The sequence below is a fragment of the Phoca vitulina genome, unplaced genomic scaffold, assembly GCF_004348235.1.
Source record: "Phoca vitulina isolate PV1807 unplaced genomic scaffold, GSC_HSeal_1.0 scaffold16, whole genome shotgun sequence".
Classification (NCBI taxonomy): Eukaryota; Metazoa; Chordata; class Mammalia; order Carnivora; family Phocidae; genus Phoca; species Phoca vitulina.
Window position 1 is genome coordinate 38,198,833 of NW_022589719.1, and position 22,889 is coordinate 38,221,721.

The 22,889-nt window shown below is 51.9% G+C and overlaps 1 protein-coding gene across 2 annotated transcripts in view; it reads right to left on the reverse strand.

The window, feature by feature from the left end:
- The window catches only part of PTDSS2 (phosphatidylserine synthase 2), a 26,721-nt gene extending 9,425 nt beyond the window's left edge, over nucleotides 1–17,296 (reverse strand). The window contains exons 1-2 of one of the 2 annotated variants that reach the window (XM_032414634.1): nucleotides 16,994–17,296; nucleotides 7,765–7,866 (exon numbers count right to left, since the gene is read on the reverse strand). In XM_032414634.1, the coding sequence (XP_032270525.1) occupies nucleotides 7,765–7,866; nucleotides 16,994–17,175 (284 nt within the window). In that variant the 5' untranslated portion in view covers nucleotides 17,176–17,296. Of the gene's footprint in view, nucleotides 1–7,764; nucleotides 7,867–16,993 lie in introns of those variants that run through there. The other variant, XM_032414635.1, reaches the window with a different exon arrangement.
- Between the last annotated feature and the right edge of the window lie 5,593 nt (nucleotides 17,297–22,889).

Below are 22,889 nucleotides of genomic sequence, written 5' to 3' on the forward strand. Positions count from 1 at the left end.
AAAAAAAAAAAAAAAAAAAAGAACACCTAAAACCCCATGCGAGACCAGCCAGGCTGCACGAGGGCCTCCTAGGAAAGATGCAAGGATGCGAGGACGGAATGAACGGCCTTCTGCTCCCATGAGGCAAGGGCCCAGCAGACTGCTGCTGCGATCTGCAACAGCATGAAGTGCACCGACTCCCTGTGATCATACAGACACGGAGAAGTGCGCCTGCGTGGTGGGAGGAGCAAGGACACACACACAGCCGCTCCGACCACCGCCCCGCCCAGCAGGGGGTCTGAGGGCTGCAGGGCGGCCCGTTCTTCCCCCTGCCGGCAACCACGCGGCAAAGACGCACCCGCTTGCTGTTTCCAGCTGGGTTGCTGTATCAGACACACACAGACACGAGACCACACAGGAGGCCAAAAGTGTCAGCCTGAAAACACCTTATCCGCCTCTGCCCGCTAAGTGCACTCGGTAGTCAAAGGTGGGCGCAGGTGAAGCTGGGCCCCACAGGACACCCCCTGGCAGCCCTCTGCCCTCCTACCTGTCCCCACACCAGGGCCAGGAGTGGGGCGGGGACTCTGCCCGCCCCTCATATGGCCAGGATAAAGTCCATCATCTTGGGTGGTGTGCTGCTGTGGGTGTGGCCCCCAGGGGACACTTGAGTCTCTGGACCAGTCTCCATGTCAGTCCTGGCTCCCTGCTCCTGCAGCTGCCGGCCTCCAGACTGCAAGAGGCGCAGAGGGACACTGGCCACTGTGCTCAGCAGGGCAGGACCCACGTCCCCATCACAGGAGCCCATACAGAGGGCCCGTGAGGTACCCACCTGCCCGAAGACACACACTGGTGAATTTGGGGGTGGGGAGGAGGTGGGAAGTCCACACGGGCTGCCTGAAGGAGCACACAGACCCCCACTCAGCTACCCTCCCAGTGACACCCTCTACCCCCAGGAGAGGCCCCTTCTGGTGTGATCCAGAGATGGCTTGACCAGCAGACGGGTGACCGCGAGAACAGAACGAGGGAGGCAAAACCTCAGGGCGCCTGTGCCCAGTGGTGCTGGGCGACCCCCTCCCTCACCAGGTCCGCTTCATGATTCCAACCTTGGCATCACATCATAAGGCAACATTTAGGGTTACTTAGCAAGACGTGTCAGTCAGGCGCAGAACATACAGAATTCCCACATTCCCCACACCTAGGCCCCCCGTTAGCACCTTACACCAGTACGGGTCGTTTGTCACAATTCACGAATCCATGCTGGTACGTTAACTACAGTCTGCTGTATTTTCAGATTTCCTCACTGTTTATCTAAAGCCCCTTTTCTGGGGCGCCTGGGTGGCTCTGTCAGTGAAGCGTCTGCCTTCGGCTCAGGTCATGACCCCAGGGTCCTGGGATCAGATCCTGTGTCGGGCTCCCTGCTCAGCGGGGAGCCTGCTTCTCCCTCTCCCTGTGCTGCTCCCCCTGTTCGTGCTCTCTTTGTCTCTCTCTCTCTGACAAATAAACAAACTTACAAAAATAAATAAAGCCCCTTTTCTGCCCCAGGATCCCACCCAGGACGCCCATGACATTCCACCATCATGTCTGCTCGGCCCTCTGGGTGGTGACGGTGCCTCAGACTTCCCTTGCTTTGGAAGACCTGGACAGTTTTGAAGAGGACCGGTCAGGTGTTCTGTAGGATGCCCCCTAGTCAGTACCGTCTGCTGCTTTCTGTGATTCCATTAGGGGTGCAGGTTTTGGGAGTAGGATCATATCCCACCAACACGATCTCTGATGGCCCCTGGCTGGGGTGCACCTCTCAGGTGCCCTCCCTACCCTGCTCTTGGGAGGGTCCCGTTGTACAACCAGGACTCAAGGGCCGGGAGGCTGGGCCCCCACTCCTGACGGGAGCTCTTACATGTATTTGGAATTCGTCTGCAGGGGCGACTTGTCTCTTCTCCCTCACTTACTTACTGGACCATTTATATCAGCACGGACTTGTGGGTATGTATTTTATACTTCGGGTTACAATGTGATACTACTTTATGTTTTGTTGCTCAAATCGTTCCTGCTTTGGCCCCTGGGAGCACTTTCAGTTGTCTACTTCGTCCCAGCTTTGACATAACCCCATCCTTGTGGGATTTTGTTTTTTTCCGAGCTCTTCCTTTCTGGCGCTAGACGCCCCCCAGACCTAGCTGGGCGTCTCCTGCCCCAGCCCTGGAATCAGCCTTTTCTCCAGGAGCCCTGGTTCCTTCACTGGAGGACGGTCTGGGGAACCAAGGTCCGGGGGCCGGTGTGCTCCTCGCCACTGGGGCGTCGTAGCTTCTGGGCCCCTGAGCGGACAGACGGAGCCGTGTGTACTGACTGTGCATCTACATGAATCTCAACCACATTAAGCTCGTGCCTCCAACTCCCATCCGTCATCCCATGGACCATTCTCCCCGATTCCCTGTCACCCCCCACTCCACAGTGACACCCCAGGTTCTCAGCCTCCGCCGGCCACTGAGTTGGTCCCTCCATTCCAGTGTGGGTGCGAAGCAGCGTCAGACCTGTTAGGCTGGACCCCCGCGGGAAGCCCCTGCGTCCACGAGAGCCCAGGGCGCGTGTGCACGTGCTCTGCCTTGAGCCTGGCGGACTCCAGCCCCGTCACTGAGGTGGCGTCACACACGTGTAATGCAGTGAGGGTCTTGCACCGTTTGCACTGCTCCTGGGATCCCCAGCGTCCTGACTGATTTCCTTTTCTCTGATTTGCCTACATTAGGTTTGCTCCCTGTGTTGACTAATGCAAAGGGTCCCGTATCTATCATTACAGTACCGTACAGAGCACTTTAAAAACCCCTCCAATCCCAAGCTCCACGCACGGACTCCCGCATCGCCCTAGACATCACTGATCTCACCACCACATGGCAGCACCTTTGCCAGAATGTCCCATGGGAACATCACACAGTACATGGCGGCCTTCCCACACGGCTTCTTTCACTTTGTAAGATGCATCTGAGTTTCACCATCCGTCTTTGTAGTGTTAAAAAGTAGACAGGAGGCCCAAAACAAAGTCCCTTGGGCTGAGCCCCAGTCAGCAAACCACGGACTTAACACCCACTTGAAGTACATTCTCGACCCCAGGAATTTGACCTTTAACCAGTCAGCATGGAATTAGCTGGCCAGTCCTAGGCAGGTAATCCGCCCCACAGACCCCTTCCGCTCCCTTCTCTGCTCCTAATTTCCCTTACCGCCACTCTCCTGTCTTTACAAACCTTTCCTTTTCTGCAGCTTGGCGGAGCTCCTTCTATTGCTGGATGGGAGGCCGTCCAGCCATGAATCACTGAATAAAGCCAATTGTATCTTTAAATTTACTCGGATGAATTTTGTTATTTAACAATGGCTTTGTAGCTCATTTCTTTCTTTTTTTTTTTTTTTTTTTAAAGATTTTTTTTTTTTGAAAAGAGAGAGGGGGAGGGGGGGGGGGTGGGTCGGGAGGGGCAGAGGCAGAGGGAGAAGCAGGCTTCCCACTGAGCAGGGAGCCCGACGTGGGACTGGATCCCAGGACCCTGGGACCATGACCTGAGCCGAAAGCAGAAGCTTAACGACTGAGCCCCCCAGGCGCCCCTGTAGCTCATTTCTTTTTGCTGCTTGATAATATTTCATGGTCTGGATGTACCTGTTTTTGTTTATCCGCTCACCTACTCAAGGACATGCTGGCTGCTTCCAAGTTTGGGCAATTATGAATAAAGCTGCTCTAACATCTGTTTGCTGGCTTTTGTGTGGACATGAGTTTTCATTTCATTTGGATAAATACCTAGGAGTCCAATTACTGGATCCCAGGGTAAGAATAAGTTTAATTCTACAAGAAACTGTCAAACTTCTGGTGTCGTATCTAAAACGTCACCACCAAACCCAAGGTCACCAGGTTTTCTACTGTTTTTTTCAGGAAGTTTTATGGTTTCTTATTCTACACTTAGGTCTATAATCCATTTTCAATGATGGTGAAAAGTCTGTATGTAGCTTCCTTTTGTATAAACATCTAGCTGTTCCAGCTCCGTTGGCTGAAAAGCCTTTCTCCCCGAACTGCCTGCACTCCTCTGCCCGCAGCGAGGGGGCGGCATTCGTGCGGTCTGTTCCACTGACTGCCAACACCACGCTGGCCACGTCGCTGCAGCCCGTCAGGGAGGCCAGGCGGGGTCATCCCTCCAGCTCTGCTCTTTTTCAATATACGAGTACATTGTATTTCCTGCGAACTACAGATATGCAAAATACATTCACGTTTTACATGTAACAACTTCTTTATGTATCTGTACATACACGCTCATACGTGTATGTCAACATCCCAAGTGTCACCAATGGATAAATGGATCAATACACTGTGGCCCATCCACACAGCGGAACACTCCCCAGCAATGAACCTGACCAACCACTGACAGGCACCAAACACGGACGTCACAAGGCCACCATGCCACACGGAAGAAACCAAACACGGCGTGCAGGCTGGGTGAGTCGGTGTATATGAAACTGGACTGCAGACAAGGGGAACCTACGGGGACAGATGGCTGGTGTGGGGGCCTGTGTCTCCACAGACACGTCCATCTGGGGAGACTCACTGAGAGGTACGCTCTAGATACGCGTTGTATTAAATTACTGGCCGATAAAGTTGACTTCGGAAGAAACAACCTACTCCCCCAAAATAACAGAATTTGTTAGATCCATAAAAAGAACAATGATATACAAGCTGAAATTGAGAACTTAAGGAAAACAAGCCAATTTTCTAGGTTTTAAATAATGCAGACATTGTTTTTTCTTTTTTTTTAACAATAAACATAATCTTTAGAAGCACTTTCTTTACATGAAATCTAAGCCTGAGGGCATCAAAAGCTCTGACATGATGCGAAGGGGCTGGGCTGGGGGCTGCCCCGAAAGTGCCTGCCTCAGGGAGGCAGGTGTGCTGAAGTGGGGGAGGGCTGTGGGCCAGCCCGGGGTCTACGGGGCGAGGATGCATCCATACACCCACAAGAATCTCCTTGGAAGCAGCAGCAGAACCACAGATGTGTGAGGACGGAAGCATCACTGGGGCAATGGAGGCTCCCAGGGATGAACCAGGAGTAGGTTCCAGGCGCCACGTGCAGCATTATGGGGCCAGGAGGGTAGTTCTTCTCTGTCCCTGAAGTAGGCCAAGAGGGACAGGGACTGTGAGCTATCAAGATTCCCAGTGTCCCCAGTGCACAGAACTTCAGAGCAGAGAAGGGTCTAGGAGCCCTCAAACTCCCAACTCCCTCAAGGTCTCCCCTTCAGTGAACCTGCACAGGGGCTGCTGGGGTGAGGGCCCAGGCGTCTTTGCTGCTCACTGCCCCAGCCCTCACGTGCAGGGGCAGCTCAGGACAGGGACCAGCGCAAGGTGAAGAGGTGGAACATGCCCACATGGGTCCACAGCTTCTGCCCAGAAACAGCCAACAAGGCCCCTTAACCTCAGGGTCTGGGTTGGAGGGGCTCGCCAGCAGGCGTCTGGGGAGTAAGAACCAGTGCCCCGTGAGGGCCCACTGCTGCCGCCGTTGTGCTCTAACCTGTGACAACTCTTGCCTGGAACTGCTCATCGCTGGCCTAACTTCACAGCCACAGGGGGACACCTCTTGAACATGACCAAGTCCTGCTTTCTGGTGCTCCCTGCCCATGTGTGCCCAGCAGATACCAGTGCTGACACACAAATTCACAGAGAAGGCCACATTCTACTTGGAAACACCCACTAAGCAAACTCAGCCTCACTGTCTCCTGCGTCCACAGGCTCAGTGTCCCTGGTGCAGGGACCCACTGCAGTGAGGGCAGCCTCGGGCCACCCAGAGGGGCCGAGCTCCCCCTTCAACTTCTGGACTCCATTACCCACGCACGCGGCACCGACTGGCTCCCCCCGCACCAGCAGGGCACCAAGCAACGGGCAGTGCCCGTGCGGACGTGTTAGACTTGGAGGCCGACACCCAGGGCTTGGGAAAAAGAGGAAGACGGTGTGGGAGAGGTGGGAGGATATCCTGCACAGCGTGCAACCAGGGGCCAGGGTGTCTTCCCGCTGAGGACAAGGCATGGCATGCCCCCCTACGGGAGCAGAGCCCCCACCCCCTGGCTGCAGCCTAGGAGACCAGATGGGGGCTCTGAAGTGCGTGTACACGCAGGCGGCCAGACGTATTGCTGAGAGGGAGCACCTGACGTCCCAGCGTCCTAACAGGCTAGACCCCGTGGAGCACACAGCGGCGCTCAGGCCACACTCCCAGGCAGATGCTAGCCCCCCCACTTCACAAGCCCTGGCCCCACCAACCCAAATCCAGCACCGCCCTCTGCCTCTGTCCCTGCCCTGGTGCCCCGTGCCACAGCACAAGTGGGTCAGAGGAGCAAGGGGGTTTCACGGGCCTGAGGAGTCTGCCCAGCACAGAAATCCCACAGCAATCAGTTCTAAAACCAGCTTATCTCCCTCACACACTTCTGACAGTGGCCTCAGAACCCATGGGATTCCGGCAAAGAACACGATCTAGCAGTTAGTCTGTGTCTGGAGATAATACTGAAAAGGCAGTCTACCCATTTCCTGACCTCAGGATGACATCATCCACAAGAATGCCCGTTTAAAATGTTCAAAAAGCATTAGTATCAACAAAGCTCAAGAACGGTGCTGGCTGATGGGAGAGAATCGTCCCTGGCCATCACGAATATCTGTATACCCCCAGATGCCCAAACTCACAGGCTCTGTGATATGGTGATTTATATTAAGAAATATATATTTCGACATCCCTGTTTCTGGCACAGAACCCCTAAAGCCCTTGGCATTTCTGAAGTGATAAAGGTGTCTTTTGTTATGTTAATGAGGTGACTTCTGGACCCTCACCTAAGGATGGGGGCTGGCTGCCAGGACAGCCAACCAAGGGATTAGAGGGTCAGTTCTATCCCACCCTCTGACCTCCGGGGATGGCAGCGGGGCTGAAGGTTGAGTTCAATCGCCAAAGGCCAATGAGTCAGTCATGGCTAAGTAATGAAGCCTCCATAAAACCCAAAGGACAAGGTTTTGAGAACTTCTGGGTTGGGGAACACGTGGAGATCCGGGGACAGTGGTGTCCCTGGAACGGCCATGGACATTTCCCCAGACCTCACCCTGGGCATCTCTCCCATCTGGCTGTTCCTGACTTGGATCCTTTGGTAATCAGCTGGGGATCTAGTTAAGTAAAATGTTTCCCTGAGTTCTGTGAGCCGCTCTGGTGAATGAATAGAACTGAGAAGTCATGGGAACCTTGGATTTATAGCCACTTGGTCAGAGGCCCAGGTGACAATCCCGACTTGTGACTGGCACCTGAAGTGGGGGAAGGAGGACAGTCTTGCAGGACTGAGCACTCAACCTGTGCAACCTGATGTGGTCTGTGGGCAGATGGTCTCAGGACTGAGCTGAACTGTAGACACTCAGGTGGTGTCCAGAGCATTGCTTGTGGGGTGTGTAGGGAAACCATCCCTCTCATCAGAACCGGTGACCTTTCTGGGCTCCAACCCTGGTGCTGCTCCAGCACATTCTGGTCTGTTACTCGTGCAAATCCCACACAAGCTGCAGGTCCCATGAGAGATGGTACCCTCAAGGGTCCTGGGACAGGTGGATGTGAGGCTAAAAAAGCCACACAGCTCCAAGGGGCAGCCTGGGAGAGATGCTTCAGGCATATGCCACGGGGAGGATGGGAGCCCCGCCAGCCCTGGAGTGGAGACTGGCCCCCCGAGCCACGGGCCAGCCCGACAGAGCAAGGACCCACACCCAACTATGCCGGGTGCCTGCACCACCCAGGCTGGGGGCCTGGTTACCTCTTGGTGTTATAGGCTGTGTCCCGAGGTGTCTCCTCCAGCAGAGTCACGTAGCCAAGCACACAGGTGAGGATGAAGAGCACAGTTAGGGTGTGGGCTCGCCTGAAATCCAAACACAAACACAGAATGTGTCAGCGCACAAAGCGTGACTATACCCGTGACGTGCTGCCACCGGACAGAGCTCAGCCTTCAACCTCACACTCAGAAACACTGAGAGCCACCAGCGAGGTGGCTCCTAGCTGGGTCTCTGTTTGCTGTGTCAGCCCATCAGTCAAGTGGGAAGAGCCCCAAGGGCTGGAAGGCTCAAGGCTGCTGCTCAAGGACCGGAGGGTACGTCTCCCGCCAGTGTCTGCGGCTGGTGGCTATTGTTCAGAGGCTGGGTAGCAGGCAGACACGGCAGTTTTCACTGAGCAGGATATGCCCAGCCTCAGGATTCACGAAGAGACCACATCTGAGAGATTCGAAAGCACAGCCCAAGAAACAAAGAGGTGAGAGAAAGGGACACCAGGACCCAAAGTGAGGAGGCGAGTGTCCCCAGCAGTACCATTTACTCAGAAGACCTGGCAGAGACATGGGCTCGGCCCCTTCCGACCGCCCCCACTCTGGACGAGGAGGCAGGGCTCTCTGACAGCCAGTGGATGCACCTCCCCTGAAACAGGGCCCACAACCGGTCAGGCACCGGACTGCAGGGCAAGCAGCGGACACCAAGACAAGCCCGCAGGCTGCCCCATGTCAGATACGACCCTGGCCCTCTGCATTCTAACAGCTGCTTCGACGGGAGTCGAAGACCCAGACCCCAAATCCAGATGAGCAGAGAATGTCCCTGGAGAGCATGCAACCCATCCAGGCCTCAGGGTCCTCATCTCTAAATGAGGATGCTTCCAACCTTGGATGATTCCATTTCCAGCAAAAACACCCTTCAGGAATGAATGTGAACACTCTCGGAGCAGGAATAAGGAGAGAGTAAGGAGAGAAGGAGGCCTGCTCTAAGAGGACCACTAACCAAAGTCCTCAGACAGAAAGAAACCAGGCCACCAGGAAGGAATAAAGAGCAACAGAAATGGTAAATGTCTTGTGAAACAGACCGTTCTCCTCACCCATTCTTCAAAACATGCCTAACTACTGAAAACAGCCACGGTAACACTGTGTGGTGGGGGCCCCTGCAGCTGAGGGAGAGAGGCTGAATGGGTCCGCATGGACCTGATGTGGCAGAGCCAGGGGGCTGGGACTGCAAAAGCCCAGGAGGACTCACTGTACCCCCAGGGCAACACCGGAGACGTAATCAAAACCAGCACATCCGCTGAAGTGGAGCACAGCCAACCCGGGGCGGGAGAGGGGCAGGGGAACAGAAACGGAGACAAGGAATAACATGGCAGACCTAAACGCATCAATAACTGGACGTAAATTACCTAAAACAAGAACTAAACAACGGAGGCTGTTACGCACACAGCACCACGCGGCTGCGAGGGGTCTCAGGCACGTGGGTGAGAGCGGGTCTCCAGAACTCATGCGCCACGTGACCCCGTTTACATGGCACTCTCCAGAGGCCAAACTACGATGACAGAGACCAGGCCAGAGGCCGGGTGAGGTCGTGTTCCATGCCCTGCCTGTGCTGGTGGTTACAGAAACCTGCGTGCACAGAAGCTACGGAACTGTGCACCCTACAAAATCAGATTTACTGTAGGTAACTTACAAAAGAAACTAAATAAAAATCTCTAAATTGTTATGTATCGACCATTTCTGGTACAAGGTCAGGATCCAGGGAAGTGTGCTGGGAGAGCCCCTGAGCAGAACGCCAGTCCCACGCACCTCCGAGAAGGCATGACCCAGAGACCAGCTCAGAGCAAGAACCCTCTGGGGCCCAATTCCCATCCCCAGCAGTTCCGAGAAACAACAGTTTTCTCCAAAGTGCGCACGTTTCTGAAGTGACCCTCGACAAAGGTAAGTGCTGAGAGCTGTGACCAGCCTCCTCTGTAGGGCTTCCCCAGCCGAGGACTCTAAGGGAGGGACAGGTCCGGGGGCTCGAGGCCACCAGGCAGGGCCGAGTGCCCACGGCAGGCTCACCAACAGTAGGCAGGGTGCATCCGCCCAGGAAAGAGATGGGACCACTGTCCCAGGGGCCCAGCTGTGGGACTGCACAGCCACCTGGCCCACAGAGTTCTCAGCAGGGCAAGTGTTTATGAGAAAACAGATGGGAAGAAGCCCAGCCTAAGGGAGGAAGGAGAGTAGAATAGGTAACAGCCCACAAACGGGCATCAGACTCACAGAAGAAAAAAGAAACTAGTCAATTGAGGAGAGGTGACCACATGTTCTGGAAGAGACCACAAGGCAAAGTTCCTCATTGCCGCTATGTGGCCCAGGACCCGTCCACGTTGCTTCAGGGACATCAGCACGCCAAGATGCTGTGCATGGGCCAATCCCCCACAGTCCCTCGGGCACCCTGCCACCCCTCCACTGGGTCCTGCGAAGGATCTAAGACACACACAGCACAAGAGGCCCCCTGCAGGTATCCTGCCAGGACCGCATGTCTGGAGCACAGAGGCTAAAATTAAAATGTGAAAGCCTTTTGTCCCGGGTCTTTTTTTTTTAAAGATTTTATTTATTATATTTGAGAGAGAGAGAATGAGAGACGCAGAGCATGAGAGGGAAGAGGGTCAGAGGGAGAAGCAGACTCCCCGCTGAGCAGGGAGCCCAATGTGGGACTCAATCCCGGGACTCCAAGATCATGACCTGAGCCGAAGGCAGTCACTTAACAACTGAGCCACCCAGGCGCCCCCGGGGGTCTTTTTTTTTAAAGTAGGCTCCACGTGGAGGAGGGCCTGAACTTCCCTGAGATTAAGACTTGAGCTGAAATCAAGAGTTAGACACTTAAGTGATTGAGCCACCCAGGCGCACCTGTGCTGGGTCTTAAAAAATGACTTCAACCCTCTGGTTTCTTTCATATTACTTTCCACAAACTGTAATCTTCCTGTAGTTTCTTTGGGCTAAAACACATTCCCTGAAGAGCCTGGGGCAGCTCTGGTCATATATCTTTCCATCTTCCTAAAAACACAAGGATTATCTGAAAAATAAAAACAACTATCTGTCCCTTGGGATCAATGTTCACACTGTCATTCAGGCGGTCACCCCTCGCCCTGCAGAAGCAGAATTAGGAATCAGTAGGACTTCCTCTGTCCCATCCGAGGCAGGAAGGAGGCAGACAGTCAAGGACCCGGGGGGAAGAGGACAGGGCACCAGTCTCACAGCAGAACAGACTTTAGAACTGCTAAAATCAAGTGCTACTATAAAGTGAAATCTTTATTATTAAATTATGAAATCCATCTTTAAAAAGCTCCCCCCTTCTGAATAGCAAAGGAAATCATCAACAAAACGGAAAGGCAACCTACTGAAAGGGAGAAAATATTTGCAAATCATATTATCTGATAAGGAGCTAATATCCAAAATATGTGAAGAACTCACACAACTCAACAGCAAAAAACCAATCCAATTAAAAAATGGGCAGAGGGGGCGCCTGGGTGGCTCAGTCGGTTAAGTGGCTGTCTTCGGCTCAGGTCATGATCCTGGCGTCCCGGGATCAAGCCCCACGTCCGGCTCCCTGCTCAGCGGAGAGCCTGCTTCTCCCTCTCCCTTTGCCTGCCACTCTGCCTACTTGTGCTCTCTCTCTGTAATAAATAAATAAAATCTTAAAAAAAAAAAAATGGGCAGAGGACCTGAATAGACACTTTTCCAAAGAAGACATCCAGATGGCCAAAAGGTACATGAAAAGATGCTCAGCAGCACTCGGCATCAGGGAAATCCAAATCAAAACCACAGTGAGATACCACCTCACACCAGTCAGAATGGCCAAAATGAACAAGTTGGGAAACAACAGATGTTGGCGGGGATGCGGAGAAAGGGGAACCCTCCTACATTGTTGGTGGGAATGCAAGCTGGTGCGGCCACTCTGGAAAACAGTATGGAGGTTCCTCAAAAAGTTAAAATAAAATTACCATAAGATCCAGTGATTCCACTACTGGGTATTAGGAGGAAACAAAAACACCAAGTTCAAAGGATGTCTGTGCCATTACTGCAGCATTATTTACAGTAGCCAGTTTACGGAAGCAGCCCAAGTGTCCATCCACAGATGAACGGATAAAGCAAATGCAAATTTATACAATGGAGGGCGCCTGGGTGGCTCAGTCGGTTAAGCGACTGCCTTCGGCTCAGGTCATGATCCTGGAGTCCCGGGATCGAGTCCCGCATCGGGCTCCCTGCTCAGCAGGGAGTCTGCTTCTCCCTCTGACCCTCCCCCCTCTCATGCTCTGTGTCTCTCATTCTCTCTCTCAAATAAATAAATAAAATCTTTAAAAAAAAAAAAATTATACAATGGAATATTACTCAGCCACAAATAGGAAGAAATCTTGACATTTGCAACACGGATGGAACCTGAGGGCATTGTGTTAAGTGAGGTAAGAAAGACAAACACTGTGTGATCTCTTACATGTGGAATCTAAACACACAAACCAAACTCATAGAGGTGCCTGGGTAGCTCAGTTGGTTGGGCATCCAACTCTTGATTTCAGCTCAGGTCACAACCTTGGGGTGGTGAGATTGAGCCTCGAGTCGGGCTGCACGCTGGGCATGGAACCTGCTTAAGATTCTCTCTCTCCCTCTGCCCCCACCCCCCGCCACCAGCTTGCACATGCGCTCTCTCTCTCAAAACAAAACAGAAAAACCAAACTCATAAAGAACAGGCTGATGGTTACAGGTGGGAAAATAATAAAGTTGCCTTCTTTTTTTTTTTTTTAAAGATTTTATTTATTTATTTGAGAGAGAGAGTGAGAGAGAGAAAGAGCACAAGAGGGGGGAGCGGGAGAGGGAGAAGCAGACTCCCTGCTGAGCAGGGAGCCCGATGTGGGACTCGATCCCGGGACTCCAGGATCATGACCTGAGCCGAAGGCAGTCACTTAACCAACTGAGCCACCCAGGCGCCCCTAAAGTTGCCTTCTTGATAAAAAAAATTTTTGTTAAACCACTTTATAAATTTACTGTATTGACCAACAGTGATGTTTAATAGGTACCTCATTGTAGTCCTCTGAGCACTTTTTAACATATTCATTATTATAGCACCTCGGTGAAGAACATTATCAGCCCAGTTCTTTTTTTTTTAATATATATATTTTAAAGATTTTATTTATTTGACAGAGAGAGAGAGCATGCACACACAAGCAGGGGGAATTGCAGACAGAGAGAGAGGGAGAAGCAGGCTCCGCGCTGAACAAGGAGCCCAACGTGGGGCTTGATCCCAGGACCCTGGGATCGTGACCCGAGCCGAAGGCTTAACCGACTGAGCCACCCAGGCGCCCCAGCCCAGTTCTTTAAGGGCAGAACTGTAGGTGCCGACTACCTGCTATCATTAAAATGAAGTAGTGTTTGCCTGGTCAGGGCTCGATCCCTGACAGAGCACTTTTAACAGGCAGTTTGTGGCAACACAATCCCAGGGCAGCATCCAGGACACACAACTCTGTTAATTCTAATTTTCAGACCATTGCTCAATCCATGGCCTGTGCTTTCCTTCGATTTTTCACTGTAAAGTTTACGTTTCCCACTTTGACATTTTTCCTCGGAGAAGCAATGGGACATAGTGGGAAAAGCCCCCCCCCCCCCCCCCCCCCCCCCCGCAAAAGTATGGATTTTATTATCAGGTTTGCAACTCAGTACACCTGTGGTCTTGAGTAACTTTCTTCATCTTTCAGGTTTAATTTCCCCATCTTCAAAATGAGAACAGAAATACTAACTCGCAAGTTTGGTGTAGAAAATAAAAATATTACCTTGTAAGTTTGGTAAAACCAAAACCAAAACCAAAAATGACTCCCTTGTCTTGCACACAGCACCATTTCCACATGTGTGGAAATAGAGAGGGCCACTCAGGACAGCACCCAACACTCCACAGGCAGACCTCCCTATCCCTTCCAGACGCCTCGTTGCTCAACCTCCCTGGTGCCTGGGAAGACAAGTGCCTCCTTTGGTTTAGTGGCTAACAGATAACTCAGGGGTGGTTTGGGTCCTGTGATCCAGGCACAGGACAAGAGTGGCCGTAAATCCTGTGACTGTCCAGTCACTCAGCAATGGCAAGGGCGTGCGGACAGCTGGCTCCCTGCCACTATGAGTGGAAAATACCCAGATGTCAGTCCCTCCCTAGAGATGACCACACTCATTATGCCAAGTAGGCAGAAAGGCAGGCCCACTAAACCAATTAGAGAAAACAAGAAGGTGTAGCTGGCACACTGAGAGCACAAGGAAGCCTCGGCCAGGAAAGGCCAAGGCCAGAGGGCCTGCCCTAGGCATGCAAGAAGTGCTTGAGGCCATGACAGGGGCCCCCTCCCCCAGCCTGCTGACCAACATGACCAAAAAGGCATCAGCTGCTGAGTCAAGCTTCCCAGATGTGGGCAAAACTGGTAAACCCCTGCCCCACCATGACTGAGAAAGGCATTTTCCAGAACCTGGGACATTTACATCACCTCCACATGCCCTTGTGGCTACCATAGCAGAGTCCTGGGGATCACTAAGAGTGCTCACCCAAGGCTCGGTGGCATAAGATGCATGCATTCCCAGAACATCACAACCATCCCTCCCCTCCTGCCTTAGGAGCTGGTTAGGGAGGGTGCTAATCCAGTGGCAATCCACCCAACTTCCATCTCCAGGTGGCAACATTTGGTAGCACCTCTTTAGGGCATCACGTCTCCAAGTGTCTCCTAAACCATCTTTAGAAAATGAGAGTTAACACATCTTTGTGCCATTCCTCTGACTCTATGGTTCTACACTGCGCCCGGATGTCCCACACTGGAGACCACAACTGGTAGAAGAGGTGGTGTTCTTGCCACTGCAGACCCCAGCAGGCCTCACACCCCCTCCCTTGGGTCTGGTTTCTGGGAGCCCAGCTTCAAGCTCCAAGGCACAGGCAAACCCTGAACCCTAATTACATACGCTGTGGCTGACAAGTGATAACAAAGACACTCAGAGCCCTACATGGCCCATTATAACCACCAGCACGGGGCACCTTCTGTGAAAACCCTAAAAATAAGGTTTTGAATCGTACAAAAGTTCCTTTGAGTAATTCTGGAACACAAAATAATTTCCACAAATATATACTTTTAGTCTTTACAGGAATTTTTAAATAACATTCATTATTAAAATTCTCTAAACACAAAATAAAAGTTTTTTAAACCCTAACACAGCAAGTCAGTGAGAAGAGATTCAGGAGGCAAGTGGCTAAGCTCTGCAGGTAAGCAGTTCTCACTAAGCAGGCATCTGGTTACCTGCCTCGAGGAAATGTGAAGCTCCTTCCCCTACACGAGTGAGGGGGAGACCTGGGATGCAGCAGCAACCTCACAGACCACAGACCGTATCCCCAGCCAGCGTCAGGGCACAGCACACGCCACACCTGTGGTGGGGAGGCATGAGCCATCCACCAGGAGACCCACCAGGCAGGTACCTGACACCTGCCGGCCCCGTCACACTCCCTCCTGGACAGCCTTCCTGGTCCCCACCAGTCCTCCTCATAGGTAAGCGCAGCCACAGCCAGCTTCTGTGTGTCCAACTCCCAGCTGACCAAGCACCCCTGTGGGCAGGACCCGAGAGCGGTGGGTGCTGGTCTGTGCTTCCAAAGCAATCAGCACACGCCTTCCACTGCACTGGTGAGATGTGTACTCCCTGGCTTCTGCTGGTGCTGCAACCCTCAGCATCCCTTCAGCCAGGACATTTCATGCCTTCTGAAGCTCCAGGCTTATGCCAGAATCCAAGCTTCTTGTTTAGTTCTCTGCTGAAATCCGCAGAACAGTACCTGGCACCCAGGTGGGGCCCCCAAAATATGTGAATGAATAGGAAACAGGAAACAAGCACAGCCACCACATTTCAGGATGGCATCCTCCCTCCTGCAGTCTGAAGGGGCATGCTGGTGGAGAGGCCTGATCTGCATGTGGCAGGTCTAGCAGGGTCCAAGAGTGCTCCAGGCACTCAGGGGCCACAAGTCCCTTGATAAGGCATGCTGTCCCTCTCTCCCTCCCACTGGCCCCACGGCTACCTGAATGCATTATGTCCCCCAGGCAGGGCTGGTAGCTATCCCTGTGCAGCAGCTGCAGGCACCCAGAGGGAGGACGCCAATTCCGTCCACATACAGAGCTGCCCCCCTATGAAGACCCCCCTCCCTGCACATCTCCTGAGTCTGATAAAAACCAGGACACCCATTCAGCCCCATGTGCACCTTCTCCACGGTTTCTACCATGGAGCAGCACCTTCCCCTGAAACAGGCAATTACTCCCCTGTCAGGCTCTCCTCCTTCCCTGATCAGATCTTCCATGACAATCCCACAGTTGGGTTCTCTGAAAAGGTGCTTCCAGGTGGCATTCCCTTCGCAGCTGGTGGCCACATGTACTTCGCCCTGTCCCTCCAGGGCCGACCACAGGTCTCAAATGCTGGCACTGTGCTGTTTAACTGGGCAGGAGCTGAGCATCCAGTGAAGAAAAACCAAACCCCAACCCTCATGAAGCATGCTTTCTAGTACATGGGGCTTATCTCTCTTACCAAGGAGGGAAGATAGGCTCGGAAAGGTGAAGGGCTACCCCAAGGTCACAGAGCTCTCTGGCGTAGGAGCCACGCCTGGGACCTCAAATACAGAAGTGCCAAACTCAGCATAAAGCAAGTGCACGAAGTCTTCCAACACAGGCTCTGGGAGCGCAGGAGCTGCTCCTGGGGGCCTCTCCCTCCCCGACGCCCATTCAGGCGGCCTGGGGGACAGCCTGACCCCGAGACCTGGCTCGGACTCAGTTGTACAGGGCTCGAAGAGCTGGTTCCGCAAGCAGCAACCGAAAAGAGACGGAAGCTGTGTTTGACAGACACCCGCCCAGCTCCCGGCACCGGGGAAGGTGTTCGCGCTACGGAATGTCACTGCTACGTGCTCGGCGGTGCAGAAAACCATTTCATAAACACAAGCAGCAGGCGCCAGAAAAAAGGGAACAGGACAGCGGGCACAGGTGAATTTCGGACAGGGAAATCAGGAATTCTAGAGCCTAGTCCTCCCGAGATAGGGGGCAGGGGCCAGAGATGCGGGGCTGGACCATCGCGGGAGGCCGGCCGCGGCTGGGCTGGGCAGGGGCCGTCCCGGGGTCTCGCGGGCGCCCCTCCAACCCTGCACCATGCGTCCACGCCCCTCACGACCCCGGGGGCCCCTCCGCCGACCCCCGCCCCTCACCAGAAGAAGGTGTTGGTGCCGTCGTCGTAGACCTCGGACTCCGTGCTGCGACGGCCCGCGCCCGGCCCGCTCGCTCGGCCCGGGGCCGCGCCGTCCGGCGGCTCCTCCAGCGAGGCCTTGCCCGCGGGTACAGGGGACCCCGACCGCGGCCCCCCGGCGCCTCTGCGCTCGCCCCTTCGCATGGCGCCCGCCCAGCCGCTCCGCCCCGCGCCTTGAGCCCACGCACTGCGGGTCACCGCGAGGGCGCGCTGCGCACGGCGCGGGGAGCGCCGGGAAGGGGTCGCGGCACTGCCTCGGCGGGGTCTAGGGAGAGCAGGGGCGGGGGGCAGTTAGGAAAGGGTGGGCTGTGCATTGTGGGACTTGTAGTCCGCGCTCCTGGGCCGCGGGGCACGCTGGGCCTCGTAGTCTCCGATGCCGCGGGTCAGAAGCAGTGCTTGCTGGGAAGGATGCCTCCTGGTTGCTAGGAAGCCGGAACCGGATGGCGTGGAGGAGTGGCCTCTCCCCGGGGCCGCAGGTGGGGGCTGCTCCAGACTTTCCTGTCCAGGCGGCCGAACCCGAGCCCGTCCACGCTGTCGCCCCTTTCTAGCCCCCGCGCTGTCGCGCCCGTGTCCCTCTGGGGCGCCTCCCCACCCTCTACCCCACCTGCGAGCCGCCAGCAGCCGCCCGCAGCTCGGGACTCAGGCTGCAGGGTCCGCCGGCAGGCAGGCTGGTCTCTCCCGGGGTCTTCACCGGCAGAATGGTGTGGACTCCCGGATTTGGGTTGACTCAAATTGTTAATATAATCAGACCCCCCCCCCCCCAATTTATCCCTGAGCCACTTTGAAAAACAGTGGCAGCTCCTCAAAGGGTTAAGTGTGGAGTTACCATGTGACCCAGCACTTCCACTCCTAGATGTACACCCCAGAGAAAATAGAATGTGCCCTCACAGAACAGGACCTAGTTTTCATCGCAACACTCCTCATAATAGCCAAAGAGGGAAGCAACCTAACGTCCCCCTACTGGTGAATGGATACAAAACTGTGGTCTATCCATACAATGGAAAGTTACTTGGCCCTAAAAGAAGAATGAAGTTCCGACACCTGCTATAACATGGGTGAACTTTGAAAACATGATGCTCAGTGGAAGAAGCCAGTCACAAAAAATATATATATGATCGGTTTACACGAAATGCCCAGAATAGGCAAATCCATAGAGACAGAAAGATTAATGGTCACCACAGGTTGGGAAACTGAATGGGGCACGGAAGGGGGGTGATCGCTAAAGGGTACTGGGTTTCTTTTCCAGATCATGAAAATATTCTAAAATTGACTGTGGTGATGGTTGTGTACATCTGTGAATATACTAAAATCTGAACTGTACACTCTAAATGGGTGAATTGTATGGTATGCGAATTACACCTCAAAAAAAGCTGTCACTAATATATATGTATGTGTATATATTGTCAATCCTAAAAATAAAACTGTCAGTTATTTTGCAAGCAAAATGGTTTATTCTGGAATAACAACCTAGGACAAACCAGCCGCAAGAAAACCAAAGGCAAGTCCTGGGAACAGAGGGGAGGACAGTTTTTTTTATACAGGAAGGGGAAGATTGGGGGGGGCTGTTATAAACGAAAAGCCCATTGGAGTAGACTGAGAATTGGAAGTATAGTAGCTTCTCATTGGCTGGGCTGTTGCCCCAGGAAGAGAAAATCTTGCGTCCCCGTGCTGGCCTTGTAAATCCACCTGTTGGCTTTGCGGTTGACCAGGAGTGCTAGGCGCTAGCCTCCTGACTCCCTTCCACACGAGGTTTCCTTATATTAATTTTCACATTTCCCTATTTTGATCAGGATCATTCTTTGAAAGCATCCTGGTCAAGAGTCAGGTTTTCAGTGTTTAGTGCTTTTGTCCCTCGGTGCCAGGAAGGATCTTTCCTGGTTGTCATGTTCCACGTTGGAGGGAAAGTGCACAGCAGTTGGAAAGCACTTAAGGACACATTTGAGTAACAAGGAAGGTCAGGAGGGAGACCTCCAGGGCACTTCCTATCTCTAGTCCATATTTACCAGGATCATAAGCATTGGAGATCATGTATTGAGTACATCATTTTTTACAAAAGTTTGACAGGCAACAAAATTCAAAACTTAAAATAATCACACAAAACAGAAGTAACACTACAATTCCAAACTGTGCGATGGTGCTAAACTAGGACTCTAGGTCGGCACTTATTCTGACTTACGGGAGAAGGGTTCTCCCACAAAGGCAAACCAGAAGTCACACATGCCTCCTGGAAGTCCCCACTTGTAGCAGCAATGAAAGCAAATAGTGAATACAGCAAGAGAACGTGGAAAGAATTACTCAGGTGCATTTGGGGAGATACAGTGCAGGTATGAACATGAAGCAATAGCTGGTGAACTTTTTGGGAAAATAGCAAAATTTCAAAGATGTATTAAAACAGTGTTGTTATCTCAAAAGAACTGTTTGGAGACAAATGTTATCCAATAAGACAGCCTGTAAGGTGCAAATTCAGAGGCCACGAATTGGGATAGGAATCCAGAGCCAGATGCTAGTTCAGATGAAAGAAGACTTGTGAATTCTGAAACTTCTAGCCATTCAGAAAAAACAACTGAAAAAATTAATTTGTTACAGGATCATGAGGCTGTTTCCAAAAGGCCATAATCAAAAAAGGTTTTCTCTTTCTCACGGGTTTGGGAAATGCAGACAAGGACATTGTCTTTCCATGAGAGAGAAGCAGCAGCAGTGAGAAAGGGTACACAGGCCTGTCTGGACACCCTTGGGAAAGTGTCTGGTCAGAGGTCGTCCACTGCCATTCCAGGAAATCTTTTTATTTTTGTTTTAAGATTTCATTTATTTGAAAGAGAGCACACCAGTGGGGGGCAGGGAGCAGAGGGAGAGGGACAAGCAGACTCCCCACTGGGCAGGGAGCCCAACATGGGGCTTGATCCCAGAACCCTGATCCCAGGACCCCGATCCCAGGACCCCGAGATCATGACCTGAGCCAAAGGCAGACGCTTCACCGACTGAGCCCCCCAGGTGCCCCCCAGGAAATCTTGAGTTTCAGGTCACCAGATGGCGCGCAGGGCCAGTCAGTGTTTGGTGCTTTCTTCAGACGAGTACATGAATCCAAGAGTCTCGTCCCTGGAGTTTGGTGGCACAAGGTTGGTTCAAAGTTCCTGATAAGGGCCTTTCCAGTGAGGTTGAAGAGAGTCTTTCTGGAGGTGTCTTTTCCCATAAACGAAATCTCCGGTTTGCGAGATATGATTACTTAAGGTCATCGTCCCCTCATTGCCTCCTGGGAGCACATGGTGAAAAGATTGCTCTACCAGAGCATGGTTATTTTTAATAGAAGCAATTAGGCCTTTACAGCATTGATCTCTGTCTCCCCTTATCGACTGTGGGTGAGAGGAGGAGGGGCCAAGCACACTGGGACATCCTGTGACTGCTTCGAAGGGGAAGAGGGTATGACTTCCCAAGGGAGTGGACCTGAAGTTCTTTCGGCCAAGGCATTTGGAGGGTCTCTACAAATTGTGCCAGTTGAGTTTAATAGTGCTGTTTGTGCATTCGAGAAGCTCTGAGGATTCAGGATGGTACGCAGCATGGAAATGCTGGAAAACCATCTGAACAGCACAGACCTGTCAAAGCACCTGACGAGTAAAACGGGTTCCCTGGCCACTGTGAGTTTGAGAAGGGTTCCCAGGTAGGGATAATCTTTTCTAACAGAGTTCTAGCCACAAAAGAAGCAGTGGCCTGTCCACAAGAGAAAACATGCAAACCGTGACTAAAACATATTTATCTCCATGGGATGGGGAAACTCTGAGCTCCATTTGTGTGAATGCAAATTCTGTGCATTATATGTCAGACAGGCAGGACAAGCAAGGTAGGCACTTTTTGTGGCCTTATTAATATTTCTCCACCAGTGTTGTTCACGAATGCTATCATTTTGCCAGTAGGTTAAATGCTTGTACAGTGGTAAGTAGTGGGAATTTTAGAATTTCTGGTAGGGTTGGATTTTTATTTGGTCCAAACCGGAGTTCTCTCTTTTTTTTTTTTTTTAAGATTTTAAAAAATTTATTTGACAGAGAGAGACACAGCAAGAGGGGGAACACAAGCAGGGGGAGTGGGAGAGGGGGAAGCAGGCTTCCTGCAGACCCTGGGACCATGACCTGAGCCGAAGGCAGACGCTTAATGACTGAGCCACCCAGGCGCCCCAAGTTCTCTCTAACAAAGCAACAAATATTAGATTTACAATCTTATTTTCCCCCCTCTGGGATCAATGGGTGGGCATTTCTGGTCAACTTTTCCACATTATCATGTGGGAGAACATCCTTTGGACCAGAGGTTTGGCTATTGGTCTCCTTGGGAGGAGCGTTTTTTTGTTTTGTTTTGTTTCGTTTTGGTAGAAATATCACTGGGGTGGTTTTCTTCAGCCTCCAGGGAGTTGAGTCTGGAATGCCCAGGAACCTTAAAAATAACCAGAGCCACTAGCAAAAGTATGGCATTTAATAAATTTTGCACATAGGAGCCATTTTAAACTTTAGCCTCATTGGAGGTAAGGACATTCATTGTTTCCATAATGTTCCAGAATCATGAATTACCCCCCAAAACACGACAGCCATGGGCTTAAATGTTTGCAGTGTTTGCAGTACCAGCTCAAATAAGGGCATCTAACGTAGTCTGTTGGGCTGAAGTAGCCAAAAGAAAGGTGAGTCCTGACTTCACATAGGAGTTGTAATAGCACACCCAACATGATATTTACCGATGTCATCTGTTAAATGAGAACCACCAGTAAACCATGAAAAACCTGCATTAGAGGAATTTCCTGTAAATTGCCACAAAGAGTCAACATGTGATCTGTGGGGGCTTTCATCTGGATCCAGATGCGGTCCTTGTTTTGAGATGGAATGTCATGACTATCTAACCTGAGGATTTTTCTTTGGAGACCATGTCCCTTTAAGGCCGAAAGTTTTAACAGGTGGATGCTGTTTCCTGTGAAGAGATTTGAGAAGGGGAGCAGAGAATGAAATCATCTATGTACCGTAACAAAGTAGAGCCTGCAGAAAACTTTCTATCATCCGAATCAGCTTTTCAGGTTTGTGAAAAGTAAGAAGGACTCAGAAACCCTGGGGCATGACTGTCCAGATGCATTGCCATTCTTCCCAAGTGAAAGCAAAAGGATGCTGGCTATTCTTATGTACCAGAATACTAAAAGATGCACCTCATAGGTCAGTTACAGTGAAAAACGTTCTTTCAGTGCAAATTAATGTCAGGAGAATGTGAGGGTTGGGAACAACAGGGTGGAGGGATAACAAGGCTATTTACTGCTCGGAGGTCCAGGACAAACCTCCATCCTCGGTTGTGGGGTTTTCTCACAGGTAGAGTAAGGATGTTACAGGGACTAGTGCAGGAGATAATGAGGCCCTGAGCCTCTCAATCCTCTGTAATGGGCTTGATGCCTTGAAGGGCTTCCTTATTTATAGGATATTCATTAATTCTGAGAAGAGGTTTTGAGGGTTCTATTTCAATCTTTTCAGGAGGTGCACTGTGGATTCTGCCAATATCAGCTGAAGATTTTGCCCATAAAGAAGAAGGTAGCTGATCTAATAGGGACAAATGGTCAGTGTCCCCAGAATCAGCTATAATACCATCAGAGACGGAGCATAAAAAAGATACCAAAAAAAATCATTGAATTCCCCTGGTTGTCTATTTTGATTACAATTGTCAAATTCTAGAATTATTTCCTCTTTTGGGAGAAAAAAAAGACTCTGGCATGATAGTTTTCTAAGAAAGCTCAGTCCAATAAAGGAATAGAGGCAGAGGAACTAAGGCGAAAAACTAGAGTATCCCTCACAGGGCCTAGACCAAAGGGAGTAGGCTCAGAGACAGGAACCTGTTGAGGTTTG